Raw genomic sequence first — 18361 nt, 5'->3', positions numbered from 1 at the left:
TTTTCGGGGGGGGGGGCGGGGGAAGAAGGGTGCCAATTACATTTGCACAGTGTAATACTCGAAAATTCGCCGAGACGAGTAATCTATTAGACAACCCATGAGTGAAGTATTTATTTCTAATTTTTATTATATTTTTGGGGGGTGGTCCGTAGAGGGGGTCCGTAAGGGTAGTCCGTGGACCGGTCCATAGGTAGTTCGCGGACCCAGTCCGTAGTGGGGTTCCGCGGACCGGGGTTCACTGTTTTCGGGTTACCCTGTACATAGCTTTGTTACGCTCCGCCCGGAATGTGGGCGGAGAAGCCAAGGAGATTTTATCACATTTCATTGCCCAGAGCGCAATTAGCAGGGCTGAGAAGTCAAGAAGGTCTTTTAACTTGGGCTGAGAAGCCGAAAAGGTCTTTTATACTGTATTTCCCAGAGAATTAGTTGGGCTGGGAAGCCGAGGAGACCTTTTAAGTTGGACTGAGATGCCGAGAAGACCTATTAAGTTGGGCTGAAAAGCCAAGGAGATCTTATTATTTTGTGCATGTTAGGCTGAGAAGCCAAGAAGATTTTTATTGCATTTTATTCCCCGATGTGCGTTAGCAGGGCTGAGAAGCCAAAAAGACTTTGTTATGTTTATATTTCCCAGTGTGTTATACAAACCCTTTTGTTTCATTATTTATCTTTTATATGTTTGCTGGGCTTAGGTCCTAAAATACCTTTCTTCTCCCTTTAGTAGGGTGTCTAATGCCCTAGCCGGATCACTGGTGCTCAGGCTACCATCCCTTGGGTGGTTTCTTTGTATTTTTGTTTTTCTCTTCCTTGCCCTTTTGTTTTATATTTTATTATTTCATTGTTCCTGTATGTTCTCCCAAGAGATGGCAGTTTATAGCATTCCTTATCCTCGGTTCGTACTCATGGTATTGTTTTATTAGTTCCCCTTCATTTAATTTTCTTTTTCCTTACTGTTGTGTTGATATTGAATACCTTGGAGTATGTAAATGTATAAGGGCCTTTTGAGTTTTGTATTAAATTGGTTTTGGTTCTTTAATGAACTTGAGTCTTGGAGGTTCGGTTTGTCTTAAGTTATGGCGTTTGTTTTGGTGGGTGTTGTGTGTTTGCACATTTCGTTTGACCTTCCGCGGTCGCCATTTTCTCCAAATCTTATACGAGCATGAAAGGGACTGCTGTGAATAGTTAGCTATGTGAGGCGGGGAAGTCTATTTGTCGACCAACGTTTTTTCATGTAAAGTCAGCGAGGATGGGCTACAAAGCAACAATCAGGTCGTGAAAATGCGTACAAAACTTTATAACATACACTAAATTATGTTTAGTACACTGTTGTTTAGCGGTTTAACATTTTATTTATTAGGTTTGTAATACTTTTTTTAAGTGCTTAAACGTTAGATATAGTCCAGTTGAAAAGCTTGGTTCATTTCTCCCACACGTTTTAGGAGAGGACCCTAGAAAAGTGTTCAGCCATGGAAAGGCAACGCAACTGGGCATTAAGAAAGATGATTTTAGAAAAGGTATTTCAACTCCGCCGACATTGTTTAGTGCTTCAGTCATGTTTGTATAGACTATAATCTTTCATCTTCATCTAATATGACTCCTATCCTGTGAGTTAAAGTTTATAATTGATCAAAAGATTTCTAAATATTGATCTTACTTAGATAGGAACGTGAATTGAATCATATTCATCCATATCACTGTCATACACATCCTCTACTTCAGTGTCTAAAGCCTCCAGCTCTTCACTTGAGAAAAACCTTTCTAAAAGTTTACGGAGCGGAATCATGCAGATGATAAAGAACGGAAAAGCTGGAGCGACAACGGTAAGTTTCATGGCAATAAGCGCACATACACAGCATACTTGGACAATAGTAAACAGATGCATCTTGCTCGTTTTAACATTCATAACAAATCTTTCATCTGGGTGGTGAGCAGAAGGAATGAAAAGAAGCTTTACTCGTTCAACCAACTGAATGTGTGACAACGATGCCACTCCAAGGAAAAGAAACACTCCAAACAGTACAGCGATGGGTATGAGACGCATTACTGGCGATAGAAAAACCGTGAAGCCGATCAGAAGGTGGATCACAATGTTGGTGAGCCGTTGCTCTTTTACTCCAATCAGATGAGCATGTTCCCCAGGGGCGTGGTTTGTACTTATCACTGTCAAGGCGTGGAAGTTAGACAAAGTGTGAACAGGAGTAGCACACATCCAAGGCAGACCCAGAATTGAGCACAGACCTACCAACAGTCCCAAAACAAAGAGATCCAAGTTGTAGCCCACGCCTTTCTTCAATTTATGATCTTTTTTGTCCAGAATAATCCCAGTGAATTCAATCTCCATGAAAATTAAGATGCTTACAAGAATTGCTGGAACAAGGGCTGCAAAGATGGCACCAGCAGACATGGGTTGTGTAACTCCCATCGGATTGATAAGCCAGCTTTCTCTGTTGGGTGAGGTAACGGATAAGCCATCAGGAACTGACAACTTCTGAGTGTACACGCCCTCTGTCAACCAGTCAACTGTCACCATGGCAACAATGGCAATAAACACCCCAAAATCACTGACAATGCGTCGAGCCCTCGGTCCAAAGAAATGACTGTGACGCAACTTCCTCAAAGAATGAGCGACAAAAAATGTTCCAATCATTAAGACAGTGGAAAGGAGGGCTGTGTTGGCTGTTGAGTGACTTTTAGTGTAATTAACCTCTCCATTATCAGTGAAATTCGAGGGAGTCAACATATTTCTCGTGGCACCATCACTTAAGGGGTACAATTTAAAAACATGTCCCACGTAGTAAAACGCGTCATATAGAAAAATAATGGATATCATTAGAGCAAATATTTCTTCTGTAAAACGCGTAAAGTATTTGATCAGAAAGCACCCCTCAAGTGCAACGATAATAAAGCATATAACCATGACCCATATTCCAACCCATGCTCGCCAAGGAAGAAACTCAATTCCAAAACTCTCACTTAGTTGAAATGTACTCTTCTCAAACACGAGTAGTGGACCTGTAGCCCCTATTATGATGAGTGGTTGTCCTGCAAACAACGAAAACAGAATTCCAGATAATGCTGTTGCCAGAATCATCTCTGAAACTCCCATCCACGCGTTGGTTTTCTCGCTCAGCAAACCCCCGAAAGTGATGGCTGGAGCGAGGCAAGCGAAGTATACAAAGATTATTGCTGGTAAACAATGGACGTCTAAGGCATCTTTAAAATCGCTAAGGTAGAGAGGAAACCTCCTCTTGATATCACGTACAAGTCCACCACAAAACCTGCCTGTCCTTGAAAGAGGATCATCAAAGGTTTCGTTTTCTTGAATCACCTCACAAAATGTTTCCTTTTCTACATCTCTACTTCTGATTCCACCTCGTCGTCTTCTAGACGATAATTCTTTTGCCTGATTGGCTAGGATTGGCACTGTTTGATTCAGCAGATTTCGATCCCATTCTCCAGGAGGGATAATAAGACTGTCACCCATAAAACTGACAAGGGCTTCCAGTAAGTCCTGTCGATTCTGTAACAAAAAGGATTAAAAGACTCAGTATCTTTATACTGTTTGGGCGGTCAGTGTTCATGATTAAAACCTTAAAAAATCTAGAATCTGACCAAAAACAATGTAAACAGGCAAACAACGTTACCGCGAAATGTAGATTTTTATACTTTTACATCATGTTAGGTCAGATCCAACATTTTTTAAGATTTTACTCAGTATCTTTGTACTGACGGGTATTGACAGTCCTTGTAGAAGTAGTTCAGAGACTTCTCCAGTCGACCTGCGTTAAAGACACCAATTTGGCTAGTTTCGATTCCTGTGATGCAAGTCGTTAATGTAAAAATATCAAAACCAATAATCTTTCATCTTTCAAAGGATTTTCGATCGGTTCACACGAGCAAACGCTCATCGCGACCATTGTCAAGACTTAAATTTAACTACATATATACTATGTAAATGAAACGAGAACCAACAGAGACTACGAGTAGTCCCTCTTTCGCTCAGTCCGTCGTGCGTGACGCGAAAGAAAACCACGAGAAAAAAATGGCCGCGCGAAAGGAGGGACTACCGCCTAAGCCCAACAGTTTGAATTATGCGTTGCTCTCACGACGCAAAAATATGATTGGCTTATGTTAGGAGCGTTGACAACGTGTTGTCAACATTCGAGATGACCGTGACGTCTTGCAGGAATCTTTTCTACAGACATTACTTTGATAATGGTGTAATTTTCACAAAGGACCTGCTTTATGACATGACAAATACTCAGTCATTTAGAGCAATGAAAGAGCAAGGTTTAACAAATTCAATTGTTTTGGTTTGGACTGGCCTGAGACAGTCTGCCTCATCGAAATTACGTGTTAATATACATAACTTCAAGACTGTCATTAACTTGGAAAATTATAAATGTAAAAACTACTAATATCATCTGATAAAATTCAAATATGAAAAGCCTAGGAAATGGGATAACCTTGGTCATGAATTTGATTTAAGACCAACTTTCAGAAGCATACCTGTTACCTTTGAGGGTTGCAAGCGAACCGTATGTACGCTCTTTTCAATACAAAGTGTTAAACTTCATCCTCTATACAAATGACCGTCCTTTTAAAATAGGATACGTATCAAATCCAAACTGCACCTTTTGTCAAGAGAGTCGAGAAACTATTCATCATATTCTATTTGAATGCTATTTTTCCAAGTGTTTTTGGAGTATGGTGTCCTCTTGCATATTAAATAGGCTTGGAAGTTGCGGGTGCCTCTCGATACGTGACATTATGATAGGTATTCTGAAGGAGGGAATGGATTTGATTAACTATTTAGTCATTCTAGGAAAAACATATCTGTGGACCTGTAGGTGTAACCATTTCAAAAGAATTTTGGAAATAAATATGAAACAGAAGAATACATAGCTTTTAAGGCAAATAAGATCAGCCAGTTTAAAAAGAAATGGGAAGTGTTTGAGGTATTTAATTTGAATTTAATTTAAATTAAATAATTATCAATAACTTTATAAGCAGCATTTCTTTCTTTTTTTTCATGTATTTTCGACTTAGTTATTACGTTGTATGTTGGAAAAAAATTAATGTCCTGTAAATAGACAAATAATGCAAAAAGGTTGTTGATCATAAAAAAAAAGAAAGAAAAACTTTTGCTTTTTACATTGTTATAAATTCAGACCTAAGAAAATTGTAAGTAATGACATGTAATATAAGTTTGAGTCATGTAAGTGTTGTTATGATTAAATAAATGCGTTGTTAAAAAAATACTAGAAGAAATAAAGAACAGGCGAAAAGCAGGAAACATTTCGATGCTAGACTTACCTTCGCTTGATAAGCAAATTCCAGAAAAATTTTATCAGACATTAGTGTTGAAAGTGAACGCCCGACTTCATGATAGTCTACTCTATCATCTTCAGGCCCCAATAGAACAAATATGAATCGCACTGGTATTTTCACTTCAGCAAAGTTATCCAGATCACAGCCACCAGCCAGCCTGACAAATGCGCTAATTACGCAGGACAAACCACTATGAACTCCAACTAAAACTGTGGTGGCTTGAGCATTTTCCGGAATTTTTTCTTGTATTTCTGACGTCTCCTTGTGATTCTCAAAGAGATCCAAGTTCTCGTCTGTAGAATGATCATGGTTGACAGCCACTGTAAAATCTTCTATTTGTTCACTTGAGTCAACACCTCTTTGGAGAGGGGGCAACAAAAGTGGTTTGCTTTTAAAACTAACCTTGGGCCTGAAATGAGATAAATGAAATTAAATCAGTGGGAGCACAGGGCAGTCAGTGCAGAACGAAGACCTCAGACTTCAGACTGCAGACCCGCGGTGAACTGCAGACCAGAAGTAAAATGCAGTCTATCGCAAAATAAAGATTAAAAACTTAAATAGCTGGGCCGAGGTTTCATAATTAGTCACAAAAGAAGTCATGCGATTTTAATGACGTGAAGACAACTGCAAACACATCGCTGTATACAAAACCGGCAATGGTTAGCGCAAGACCTGTCCTTTATGAAATCCACTTTTTGTTCCCCCAAAGCTTCACCAAGTTCATCAATTAACCTTTGCAGGATAATTGGGCTGAGGATTTTTCTTGGTACAACTACCATAGCAATTCTCCTAACTGTTACAGTTTGATAAGTCTCCCTTTTTGGGGTTTTTACCAGATAATCCTCCTTCCAGTATGCAGTAATAGTTTCTTGCTCCCACACCCTCTCCAAGATCTCATACAGCATCTGCGTCGAAGTGTTACATCTGCCTTTACAACTTCCGTTACATCTTATAACTATACATGTAGTTGTAACATAATAATTGTATTCAACACAAACTTCTGAAACAGACCTTTCAGTTAGCTCTGTACAAATGAAAAATAAAAATGCTATCGAAGAGAAACCAACGACAATGAGACAGTTCAAAGCTAACGTTATCATTGTAACTATATCAAATGTGAGAATACCTAAACTTCGAGCCAGGATTCGAGCCAGGATTCGAGATTTACAAAAAAAACCAAAAAACTGAAAACATTTACAGCCCAAAATGACAACAGCAGTCAAAATATATTCTTCTCAAAGTTTAGTGACGGTCTTAGGAAGCACGTTGATATGCAAATTGTTATAGGAGGTGATTTCAATTGCGCTCTAGCACCTTTGGATAAAACTGGGGGAACTTCAACTGAGAGAAAAGATAGTAATTAACAAAATAAAATATTTGTGCACGAATTTCGACCTCCGAGGTGTGTGGAGATAACAACACCCCAAAACATCTCAACACACATGGTGCAATAACTCGTTTAAAGTGCAATGCAGGCTAGATTAGTGATGAAAAGTTCGTACAGGATCTTTGGAGTAAGATACCCGAGTTCAAAACAAAGCACGATTATTTAGACTACAAAGGCCTCCACTGGGACATTATTAAACTGGAGGTGAGAGGTTTCTGTGTTCAATATACAAAACGAAATACAGGGAACGCCGAATACCGATTCGCACCTCCAACAACAAATTGATCATTTGATGAACCTGCTAAGAACTGACAAAAAAAAAGAAAACATATCAAAAGGTGCTATGATAAGAAGCAGGATATGTTGGCACGAAAATGGCGAAAAAAAAAAACTAAACATTTTTTGATCATGGAAAAAAGACAACATTGTAAATCACACATTTCAAAGCTTAAAACAAACGACGATATGGAGATCAACGATCCTAAAACAATCTTAGAACAAGGAAAAATGTTCTATAAAAACCTGTAATGACTCGAATTATAAACTACTCTTTGAAACTTCAAATGTTGCTAAACTCGAAGCAACTCAACAAGAGGAACTTTAGCGTCCGCTTCTCAACGAAGAGTGCTTTCTCATATCAGAACAGTGTTCCGAAACTAAAACCCCAGGAACAGATGGACTTTCTGTAGAATTCTATTTACTGTTCTGGTCTCTACTAGGAGAAGAAATGGTACAAAGTCTCAACTACGCATGTAAACTTAAAGCTTTTAATTTATGCCCTTGTATTCAAAAGTGGTTTAGATCTTTTTATGTCTGATTGCTCCAGCTGCTTTATCAACAATGGATGCGCATCTGAGTTTTTCAAACGAGAAACGGGTGTCCGTCAACATTACCGCTCTCAGGTTCTCTTTTTGTTGTAAGCGGGAAAATTTTAGCTAACACTATTAGAAATGACAATACCATTAAAGGAATAAAATTCATGACAAAGAAAGAAGGATAAGACATCTTTAAATAAACTTTCTTGCAAATCTTTCTTGCCTCCTTATGCACAAAATACAAATACAATACAGTAGAGTTATACCATATGCAGAGTAACGGCGCAAGTGTGATTTACATTGTATCAAATAAAAAGAAATGAAGAAAATATAGAAGACAGGAAAAAAAACAATAGTAAGGTGGCGAAACTTAAATAAAATATTTCCACTTATTATTGAAATCTTCTAGTTGTTTGTTTTTTAGAGCGATTTGCTTGAGTGAGTCAATCCTCCCTAACCTCTTTGCTGTGTCTTTTATATGAAAACCCGATTTGAGGATAATCAATTAAGAGTGCGAAAATTATCTACAAATGTGCACAATGTTTGTTGAAACTAGACCCACACTGTATCTCAGGGAATTATTTTTCACACATTTTCCCCCTCCCATACTCTTCCCGAACAATGCGCAGTGCGCGTCTGGCCCAGCCGCTCCACGACATGTTTTTCACGTAAAGAACCTTAGCCGCCCACTTTTTGTATGGAACCCGCTACTCAAAAACAACTGACAACCCCGTGGGACTCAGTTGTTGATCTCGTTATGTATTTAAACAGGCTTAGTCATTACGTACAGCAGCAAAACATCTTCCCACTACATGTACAAGTTCACTTGACATATGTTAACAGTTCCGAGCTCAGAGAGTTAAAACTCACATTGGGACAATGTACAAAATATTTCTGTAAACAAGCGGACTTATAGAAAATAAACAATTGAATTTGTATTAAGAGGGTTGTTGTTTGTTTCCTTTTTATAATTTTACATTTGGCTTTCACAGCTTTCTTGTCAAAAAGTTGAAAATAATTCAATATGATTTTTGAACTGGCGCGCAGAAGAAAATTTAGTGGTGAACAATAAAGACAATAGAGTGTTTATGTCTCGGAACTATCGGTCTGATAGTTACCCCTTGGAAATTTGATGTTCTTAAAACTAGCATATTTGCCCTGGAAGCTTCGCTTCTCGGGCAAATATTTGTTTAAGAACATTTCCGCGGGGCAACTATCAGCCGATAGTTCCTCGACTGAAACACTCCGTATTGTTTATTGGCTTGGTGTGATCGACAAAATTGCAACGCTTCTTCGTTTCTCCGAAGTTTTGAAAGAACATTGTGAAACAAATGGATAATAAAATTCCTGACAAGACTAAAAGAAGAATATTCGTGGTTTCTTGAGATAAAAAAATAGAACTTTTTTGAAAGAACTTAGCTGATAACAGCGCTTACACAACTGCAAATGTCAAATTGACAATTCGGTTCTCTCGAATTTTCTAAAGCGTGAAGTTTAATACCAAGGCTAGAAATAATTGGAATCGTTATTTAAAGCAAATTTCAGTGTTTCGGGTCTTTAGTGAAACGTTGAACTTCTGGGCGCGGAGCATTTCTCAATCTCTTATTCAGCGAGCGTGAAAGGGACGGTCGCGGATAGTGTAAGTAGCAAGTATATTGTAAGTGTAAATGTAAGTGTAATATTAGTACTGTAAGTAGTGTAGGTGTTCGTCATGTAAATAAAATTGCATCTAAAAAAAAAGTACGAAGCTTTGCTTTTGGGCTTGGCTTGAGCTATATATATTAAAGCTATACGAAAACAAAGAAATTGTCACATACCTAGGGTCACTTGCATCTTCGTATTTGGTTTCCTGCCTGGGATCATTTTCTTGAACACTTTGTGAACAACCCTGATGGGTATTCGCCGGCTGTACGAGACGTTTTCCTTGAGGCATGATTCTTGAAAGACGCCTGGCAATAATTTTTCGATGCTTTCCTCCTTTTTGCTGATATTGATGTTCATGTCTTGCCAACAAAGCGGCTTTTATTGTGCGACATTCCTCGTTTCCAAGATTTTTCAGTACTTTGATTTCGTCAACTACTGCTTCTGAAATAGAAGGTAAACTTCCTCTTGGAAGGTCTAACAGAATAGCGCCGTTTTGAAGATTTGTTTCAACTTCTCTTAAGCTTCGATACGTAAGACAGGGAATGTGAGGTTTCCCCCATCGATCCGCACATTCTTCAACATCTTCTTCGAGTTTAATCCATCGTGCTCGTTCTTTCCAAACTAGTTCGTTACCGCAACTGGTGAGTTCCTCTAATTCGACGAATCCTTCGTGAAAAGAAAGAAAAGACTGATCATTCCTTAGACTGTGGACGGAATCCATCTAAGGGCTGTAGTTGATGCAGCCTACATTTTTTGTTTCTGCTGTGCCACAATGCGGCTCCGCTACAGTCATTAATGACGTCACTAATTGCTAAGATCCATCTTATTATGACGATCAAGAACAATAATTCGATTTACTAACTTCCCATGAATTTGATGCATTAGCAATTAATTCAGTCTGATTACTGATTTGATTTGTCGCTGAATGGGTGAAAAACAGCTGTGTCTGGGCAATGTACAGGACTTTTTTACTTCACCGTTTTTCTGCCATAATTCATTTTTAATTATAGGAGCGCGCGGCAGAAGAAGGCAGAAGTCTCTAAGACCCTTGATCCCTCGGTCGCCAAAAATGGCAGCAAGCAAGTTAACAACACAAACTTTGTTTTTTACTTGGGCGTATCCCAAAGGGAGCCCAAGTTTAAAATTGCCCTTCATTTTTGTTTGCGTTCAGTCACAAATCGCCGTCTGGACTCTAAAGCGCATGCGTCACCTGTGCATGCGTACAGCACATGGAATTTACAGAAGTTGTCGTCGTGAAAAGTTAGCACGGATTCCATGATTTCTGGGGCGATGAAATGGGGAAAAATTAACGCCCGGGCGGAGTGTGGGGGTATTCAACGGGCATGCTTTTAGATAAATAATATGTTGTGTAAGCGTCACGGAATATTTAAGTACTGTTCACACATATCTTTAAAGTTAATTTCTTTATTTAGGTGTCATTAATTGTCATCAAATAACGCTTAAAACTTTCAAAAGTGTGCATTCGCTCAATGTTGCACACCTGGTATCATTTTCTCAAACTTTCTCAAATTTTCTCTTTTTCCCCTCTTCTGTACATAAGTTACAATTACGCCATTGCGCGCGTAACGTCCGGCAAAAGTTCATTACAATCGAATGGTAGCATTCCGAGTTCTGCATTGCATGATATAAGGCGGACAAACGTGGTCTTTTTCCGAGGCATACTGAAGTACGTTGTTCCATCACTGTGGCAGCTGACTAAGGCTTAATTAATTTAACGGCAAAGAAAAAAAAGAAGAGTATTTTCTCAGTTTCACTTTTAGGTTTACTGACATGGAATCGATATAATGTTATGCCGTGTTCAAAACAACTGGTAAGAGGCTCAAGAATTTACAAATGGAATTAAGACTGGTTTAAAAACAAAAATCTTGTCTAAGACAAATAATCTGGGGCTAGTTTATAATGCAATCAACTATAAAAATGGTTGTCAATGAGGGCAAAAGAAGAATGGCTGTGAGAGGACTTTGGAATAACTGACACCGAGGCAGTTCGCATGGAAATATTGGGCGCACCCGGCGCAGCCCACCCAGTCTTCTCCGTCATCATCTCGGCAAATCTCGCATAAATTCGCATTCCTCCTGCAAGTAAGATTCCTTACTATAGCGATCTGACAGAACAAAGCAGCTTGAATTCGGAGACATATACTCTTCAAGAATTCTTTAAAATCACCCTCGAAAAAACCAAAGACATAGCCATTTTCCTTTCTATAATCATGCAAATGCAGACGGAGATATTCCTCGTCCACTTTGTCCGCCATATTTACATTTTACGCGGGAAAAGTATGTCTTGTTACGTATGTGCAACTGAAATGTCCTTTAATTTTACGGGATCACTTACACAACGTATTTTTATATAAAAGTGTGTCCGCTGAATACCCCCACACCGCCCGGACGTTAATTTTTCCCGATGAAATGATATACAAACGAACACACCGTTCGAGGTAGACCAACACTAAAGGACATTAAGCGTTTTCGGAACGGGTCGGTCTGCAAGCCTTACGAGAGATTAATTTAATCCATAAGTTTCTATAAGTTTTCCTTTTATCCAAGGACAATAGTAGCGTGGAACAATTTACCTATTTATGAAGATGTTAATATAAATAATTTTAAGACTATTGCTCTTGCAGCCATTAAATCTTTTGTATAATGTATATTCAGATGTCCTAACTTATCTCGACGAGATTATACTTAATCTATTTTATTTTATCTTTTACTAACTTATAATTTTTACTGGATATATACATATTGTAATTATTTATTACAATATGTAATTATGACTACAACTTTCTTGATCTTAATGGCCATCTTCCTGAATTTTACAAACAAATTATTCATCATTGGCAAGAAATCGTGTCTACGACACCTCACAGCAAGACCGAGATACTGTCTCAGACAATCTGGAACAACAAATTCATTACGATTGACAAAAAAATGGTATATCTACCTCATTGGCACCGAGCAGGTATAAAGCAAATTTCAGACCTTTTTGACGAGCGTGAAAATTGCTTCCTGCCTTTCCTTTCCTTGCGCAATAGATACATGCTAAATTGCAACTTTTTACAATATTATAGTCTTTTATCTGAGATCCCTCAAAGTTGGAAGAAGCTCCTTCACGTTAATTCTGGCGACTCTACTACACCTCCGCCGCCGATCTGTAACATAACGTGCAAGATGTTATACGACAAACTGTTAACCTTAGAAAATCTTCCTCCTCCCACTTCAGAAAAAAAACTCTTATCATACGGCATCGCAAAAGAGAATCTAAATAAAATTTATCTTCTGCCTTTCACAGCCACAAAAGAAGTTAAATTGGCAATGTTTCAGCACAAAATTATACACAACATTTTAGCCACGAACAGTATATTATACAAAATGAACAAGGTTGCCTCCCCATTCTGCCCTTTCTGTCCCTCTGATAGTCAAAACATACGTCATTTGTTTATTAGCTGTCCGCAAGCGTCTTCCTTTTGGTATAAGTTCCAAAGTTGGTATTCTACTGTAAGTAACGCGAGTTTACTTCTCTCCGAGCCAGAGGTATTATTTGGAATTACTCGTCCTTGTACTCACCGTTTGACCCTCAACCACCTCATAATACTAGGCAAATATTTTCTTTATATCAACGCTCTAAATAATACTATGTTCGTTTTCAGCGACTTCATCTCATTAGTGCAGGATAAAATCGAGATAGAAAAATATATTGCTGCCACGTCGAATGGCGAAAGGGAATTTCAACAGAAGTGGAAATTCCTTCTCACCATTTAAGGCGTTTCCCTTAGTAATTAGTTGCAAGGTCTTTGTTTCTCTTTGTTTTGTTTGTTTTGTTGTTGTTGTTGTTGTTTTTTTCTATAATTAAGTAATTACATTGTATTGTAACTCCTTAAGTAACGTAATGTGTAAGTCATAATAAGCAATCAATGTGTATTGTAAGTAACGTAATGCCAAGTATTGTAAATAGGTGATTTTTTTTTATGTATTGTAAGTGACGTTTGTAAGACGGTAAAAGCATTAGAAATAATAATAATAATAATGATGATGATGATAATGACAATAATGTAGTGTATTGTAAGTAGGTTAGTTATTGTTGTGAGTAGAGTAAGGCAATGTAAGTAATTATGTGTTTAGCAATAATAATAATAATAATAATAAAAAAAAACTTATAATTTTTACTGTATATATACATATTGTAATTATTTATTACGTGCTTTTATTATGTTATTTTCAACTCCTAGTATAGTTCCACTGTTTCAGGAGTATACTTATTAATTAAAAAAATTAATTAATTAATGAATTTATCAAGAATCACGTTATACCAAAGGAGCCATCAACTGGGGCTATCAACTCTTGAACTTGATAAAAGCATCTTCAGTAGCGTCATCGTATCATCGTGAACCAAGTAGAATCCCAGTACGAACTCAAGAACGTCTGAGCAACAAGAGCAGAAAGGTTAGAAAATTTGTTTACGAATGTATCTGTTGGAGTACACCTAGGTAAAACGCGCCGAGAAACTTTGTTAAGTATAATAAAGATAAAATCTCGAACTAAACGATATTTTCTCGTTATTTTCTTGTAGCAGAGCTATCATGGTGTCTTTACAAGAGTAAAACCCATGTAGCGAATTATTGTACATTTAAGCTGAAAGAAACCAATGTACATGTACGTTGACCCCAGCAAAACAATTCTTGGCTTGCACTGTCACGCAATCCTGACGCAATAAAACATTTATTCGACAACCATTTAGTGGATTAAATCAAGAAATTGTGATGTTATAGGAGATTAATAAAGATGACACTTCGCTAATTTTTAATTCTGTGCGTTTTCCCAAGCTCAGATATTCGTCGAAATATTTCGCACAAATTTACAGAGACGAGTACCTCCGCGGTACGCCAACATTGCGGCCGGAAAATAGTGTAAACATCTGGAACTTACTTTGGCTATCTAGGCGACTGATTATCTCTACTGAACAAACAAGCATTTACATAAGCATTTACATTCACAAGAAACATAGATCTGAATTTATTGGTAATTATTTGTTCAATAAACATTGTTCTTCATTCAAAAAGCTTGAAGTATTCCTTAAACATACTGACAAACAGAAATTCCCACGAAACACCAATTTCAATCAAAGTTCCTTTTTTCCAAAAAACAATACCATTTGCAAGTGGGGATGAAGCTAACAAAAGATATCCCTGCAAACTTTGCTATAGTTTCCCTTCTAACCTCCAAAAACATTGTGTGGTTCCAGATTATGTCCATATTTCCCCACAGAATGTATTGGAAATTCCTGAGGGTGGCAGTGGTCTCAAAGGCCAAAAACTTTGAGGACATGTATGACGCTTAATTGGAATTTCTAGAGTGGGGGATTAGAAAAAAATCCCTTCCGTGTGGGAGATATGGATAATTTAAGAAACTACACATTTTCCAAAATCTCCGTAAAAGAAAAGTTACTTCCTCTCTAAAAAAACTCTCCCAAATCATACTATAACCAAAAGAATGCAATCATTCAAAACAATATCTGAAACAAGCTGGGTTTAAGAGTGTTAACCCATAGGACAAACATGACATTTTAGTATCTGAGTTCATTTCAATAAGCAATACTTTATCTATTTTTTAAAAATCCTGTTGGCCACATAGATGGACACAAATGCAATCATTTAGGTTGAAAGTTAGCATTTTACTGCCAAAACCTTCATTGCTTTACTTAAAAAAAAACGCGTCCTACAGACCAGGCCTAAAAAACCGGACAGTGGGCAATATACAACACTATGCTAGAGCTATGAAACAATACAAGCATCAAGAGTTTCCCGCTTCCGGTTTTTAGGCAATGCATTATGGGATATGCGCTCCAGAAAAGTGAGCACCAACTCTCGAATCTCCGCCATTACTGAATATTCGTTTCAGTTTCGCGTCTAGTGACCTTTTATCTTGTCTTATTTCTCCGTCTTTAATTCATCTACTACCAATCCTAATCAACTACATACGTCTAAAGTTTCAAGTGACGGTTTCCGGATAATTTTTAGGGAAAAAAATTACATTTAAAGTCGTGATTTCAGGCCAAGAATTTCTGACCGGCTGCAGTGAGTTCTGAGGAGTCAGAGGAGTCTCTAACTTACGATGAAGTGAACTCTCAGCGTTCTGACGCTCTGAAGCTTTATTGCCGTCAACGGGGCTTGAATGTTTCCGGAAGCAAGCAAGAACTGGTTGCTCGTGTGTTTGCAGCCTCGGAAATGGGAATTCCTGTCCAAGCGACTGCTGAACACTCTTAAATGAAAAATCTTATTGTAAGAAATAAATTTCTTAAAACAAATCTCAAGTTAAGAAATTTGGTTTTGTTTAATTAAATGTCTTATTTTAAGAATAATTCTTATTTTAAGAAACAGTTTCTTACTTTGAGATTCCTTATTAAAATCCTTAATTTAAGAAAGAATGCTCTTACTTCAAGAAGAGATTATTCTTATTTTCAAGAACAGTTTAAGAATATTGCTTCTTTAAAATTAATTCCCATTTTAAGAGTACTTTTCTTATTTCATGTAAGTATATCAAGAAGTATTTCAACAAGTCCTGTTACTTTCACTATCCTGGACAAGATCAAATCCATTTACAGGTCTCTTCCATGGTGCTCAGTGTGATGATAACCAAAGCTTTGAGGCCAGTGACAGTGTAGATTAAACACTTGTGGATGTAGTATCACATATACTTAAGTCTTACAATGCCCTCACTGTACTTATTAGTAGAAAAATACAACTCTCAATGCAAAGCAATGCACATTAAAACTCAGTCTTTTATTTGTAATCCAGCTAGGCATTGGATTCACAACAGGACATTAAACTACTTCATAATTGCTTAATAACCACTTTTTTCTGTGTGGAGAAATTAATAACCACATAATTACAATGGCGACTTTCCATTCAACCAAATACTCCAGAAATCAGTCCACAAACAAGTTCTTGAAATTTCAGGATACCTCTTGAGGTTGTCCCAATGCTCTAGAATTTAAAAGTGGAGCTTATGGTGAAATAAAAAGCACACAATGTATGCTACTGAATACCATTAATTTATCATGCTCTAACAACTAGAGTCACATCTAGTAAAGTAAAGATAATTTAAATTCAAAGTGAATGTTACATACCACAGCCTTGGAGGTTAAATTGACCACTGTTGCTCTTCAAATCTCTTTTCTTACAACAATCCTCAATTATTTCCAAATGATGAATTGATTTTAACAAATGATGCATAAACGGGAGAAATTGGAGGCTTGATGGAAAAAAAAAAATCCTAAATAAGATGGTCCTGGTCCTGCATACGACTCCATGGCCACCAGGAAAGGGCTGAATTATCCTACTTTTATTAAAGGATACATGTCGCAATATATTAACTCATGTCTTGTCAAGCAAAATCAAATTTCTTTGAAGTAGGAACAAACCTCAACATGAGTTTTCAGTAGAGGCAAATGACCAAGAGTGGTGGATGTAGAATATTGAGACTGGTTATCTGAATGTTTTACTGTTGTCAAAATTTAAAGTCCTTGCAAAAAAAATAATAATTTAAATCTTCAACACAGCCCCTTTAAATATTCCTCTCACTGAAAATTCTACAATAACCCACTTACATCTGCATTTCTTTACTTATAGAGCAGTTAGTATTTTTTTTTTGTTGAGTCAGTGATAAAAACCCTAAACAAAACTCTTCCATGTATATTAAAACATAAGCCATTTTCTGGCTTTTTTGTAGTAAAATCATAATAATGTCCTCATGGTTCTTATAATAATACCTCAGTAAGAGCCATTTAATATACAACTTTACAAATTTAAACACAATACACAAAATATATGGCACTAGACTGTTGCACTTGCAAGGGTGATCCATCATTGCTATGTATTTTGTACATTCTGTTCACACTGAGAAAGGTTGAGTTTGAATAGCCCTCAGTGAGGTATAATTAAGTTTCTAATGAAACAAACAACTGTATTCCCAAACAATACTCCAAGGAAATTTATATAAAACATTCTTTGAATATAATAGCTTTGTAGCCAATATTGAAGGCATAATGATTGCACAACAACATAAAAAGACAAAGAAGAGGTCATCACCTCAATGAGGATCTTCCTGTCAACAACCACAAACAACATTGATACTCATCTGTCCCACCCTTGTATACATAACACAAAGAGCTTGACGTTCTTAACTTAATTTTTAAGCCAACATTTTGTGGTCATTCATGCATGCAGATGGCAGTTCAGAAAACTGACAAAATGTACTTGAATTCATGAATTCAGTATACTAGTACAAGATTTATTTCCTGTCGCGTGGGTAGGTGAAATTGCCCCTTACGAAAATAATGCGTATTTTATATCTGTTTTACACCTATTTTATATGTTATTTTACTCCTATCATTTTTGTTTTTGTTTTTTTTTTTACTATTTTTCTGGACTATTTTAAAGCAATTTTTTACCTATTTTAAACCTATTATTTTGAAACAAAAAATACGCAAAAAATAGTCCAGAGTGCTGACCAAAACTTACATGAATTAGCTTTAAAATAGCTTTAAAATAGACATAAACAGGGTTAAAATAGCTTTGAAATTAAGCCTTTTATAATTAACGGGGTTAAAAATAGCCATAACATAGAGCACATGAGAACCACATTTAGCCATTGAACAATGAGATTTATGAAATGTGGCATGTGCAAAAATAGCAATATTATTTGTAATACAGGTACATATATAGCCAAGTAAAAAGTCCAGAATTATAAACGGTGACATTTATAAATTTGGCCCATTAAATTAAGAAGCAAATGGCAATTGAAACAATATAATAGCTAGCACCAATTGAAAATGCAATGACTCAGCAACATTGACGTCTTCTTCCTTCGCTATCCTTTTTCTCCGTGGGAAAGGGAAAAAGCTTGAATGGTGGCTCGCAGTCGCAGGTATGTGTCCCGTTCAAACATGCATGGACAGTGCAGGTTTGTTTCGCCCATTTATTCAACCTTTCTGGTTTGGGCAGCCAACAAAAACACAATTCCGGTGCCCAAATCCCATTCCTAGAGAAGAAATCAAAACAGAATGATTACAGACTTGAAACATTTCGCAAGTAAACATCCCTCTCGAAACTCATGAAGTTTTATCACATTATTTTTCGCGGAAGACATAATTAGCCAAAAAATTGATTGAC

At 37.0% G+C, this 18361-nt stretch overlaps 1 protein-coding gene across 1 annotated transcript; it reads right to left on the bottom strand.

The window, feature by feature from the left end:
• Nucleotides 1-1651: 1651 nt before the first annotated feature.
• LOC145493627 (band 3 anion transport protein-like) lies at nt 1652-9895 on the bottom strand. Its single transcript, XM_081473112.1, has 5 exons — nt 9263-9895; nt 6984-7023; nt 6001-6352; nt 5314-5746; nt 1652-3517 (listed from the first exon to the last, which is right to left on the bottom strand). The coding sequence occupies exons 1-5, from the start codon at nt 9893-9895 to the stop codon at nt 1652-1654; spliced, it is 3324 nt and encodes a 1107-aa protein (XP_081329238.1).
• Nucleotides 9896-18361: the final 8466 nt, after the last annotated feature.

Source organism: Orbicella franksi, chromosome 7, assembly GCF_964199315.1.
Source record: "Orbicella franksi chromosome 7, jaOrbFran1.1, whole genome shotgun sequence".
Classification (NCBI taxonomy): domain Eukaryota; kingdom Metazoa; phylum Cnidaria; class Anthozoa; order Scleractinia; family Merulinidae; genus Orbicella; species Orbicella franksi.
This window is presented reverse-complemented; position numbering and strand designations above follow the sequence as displayed.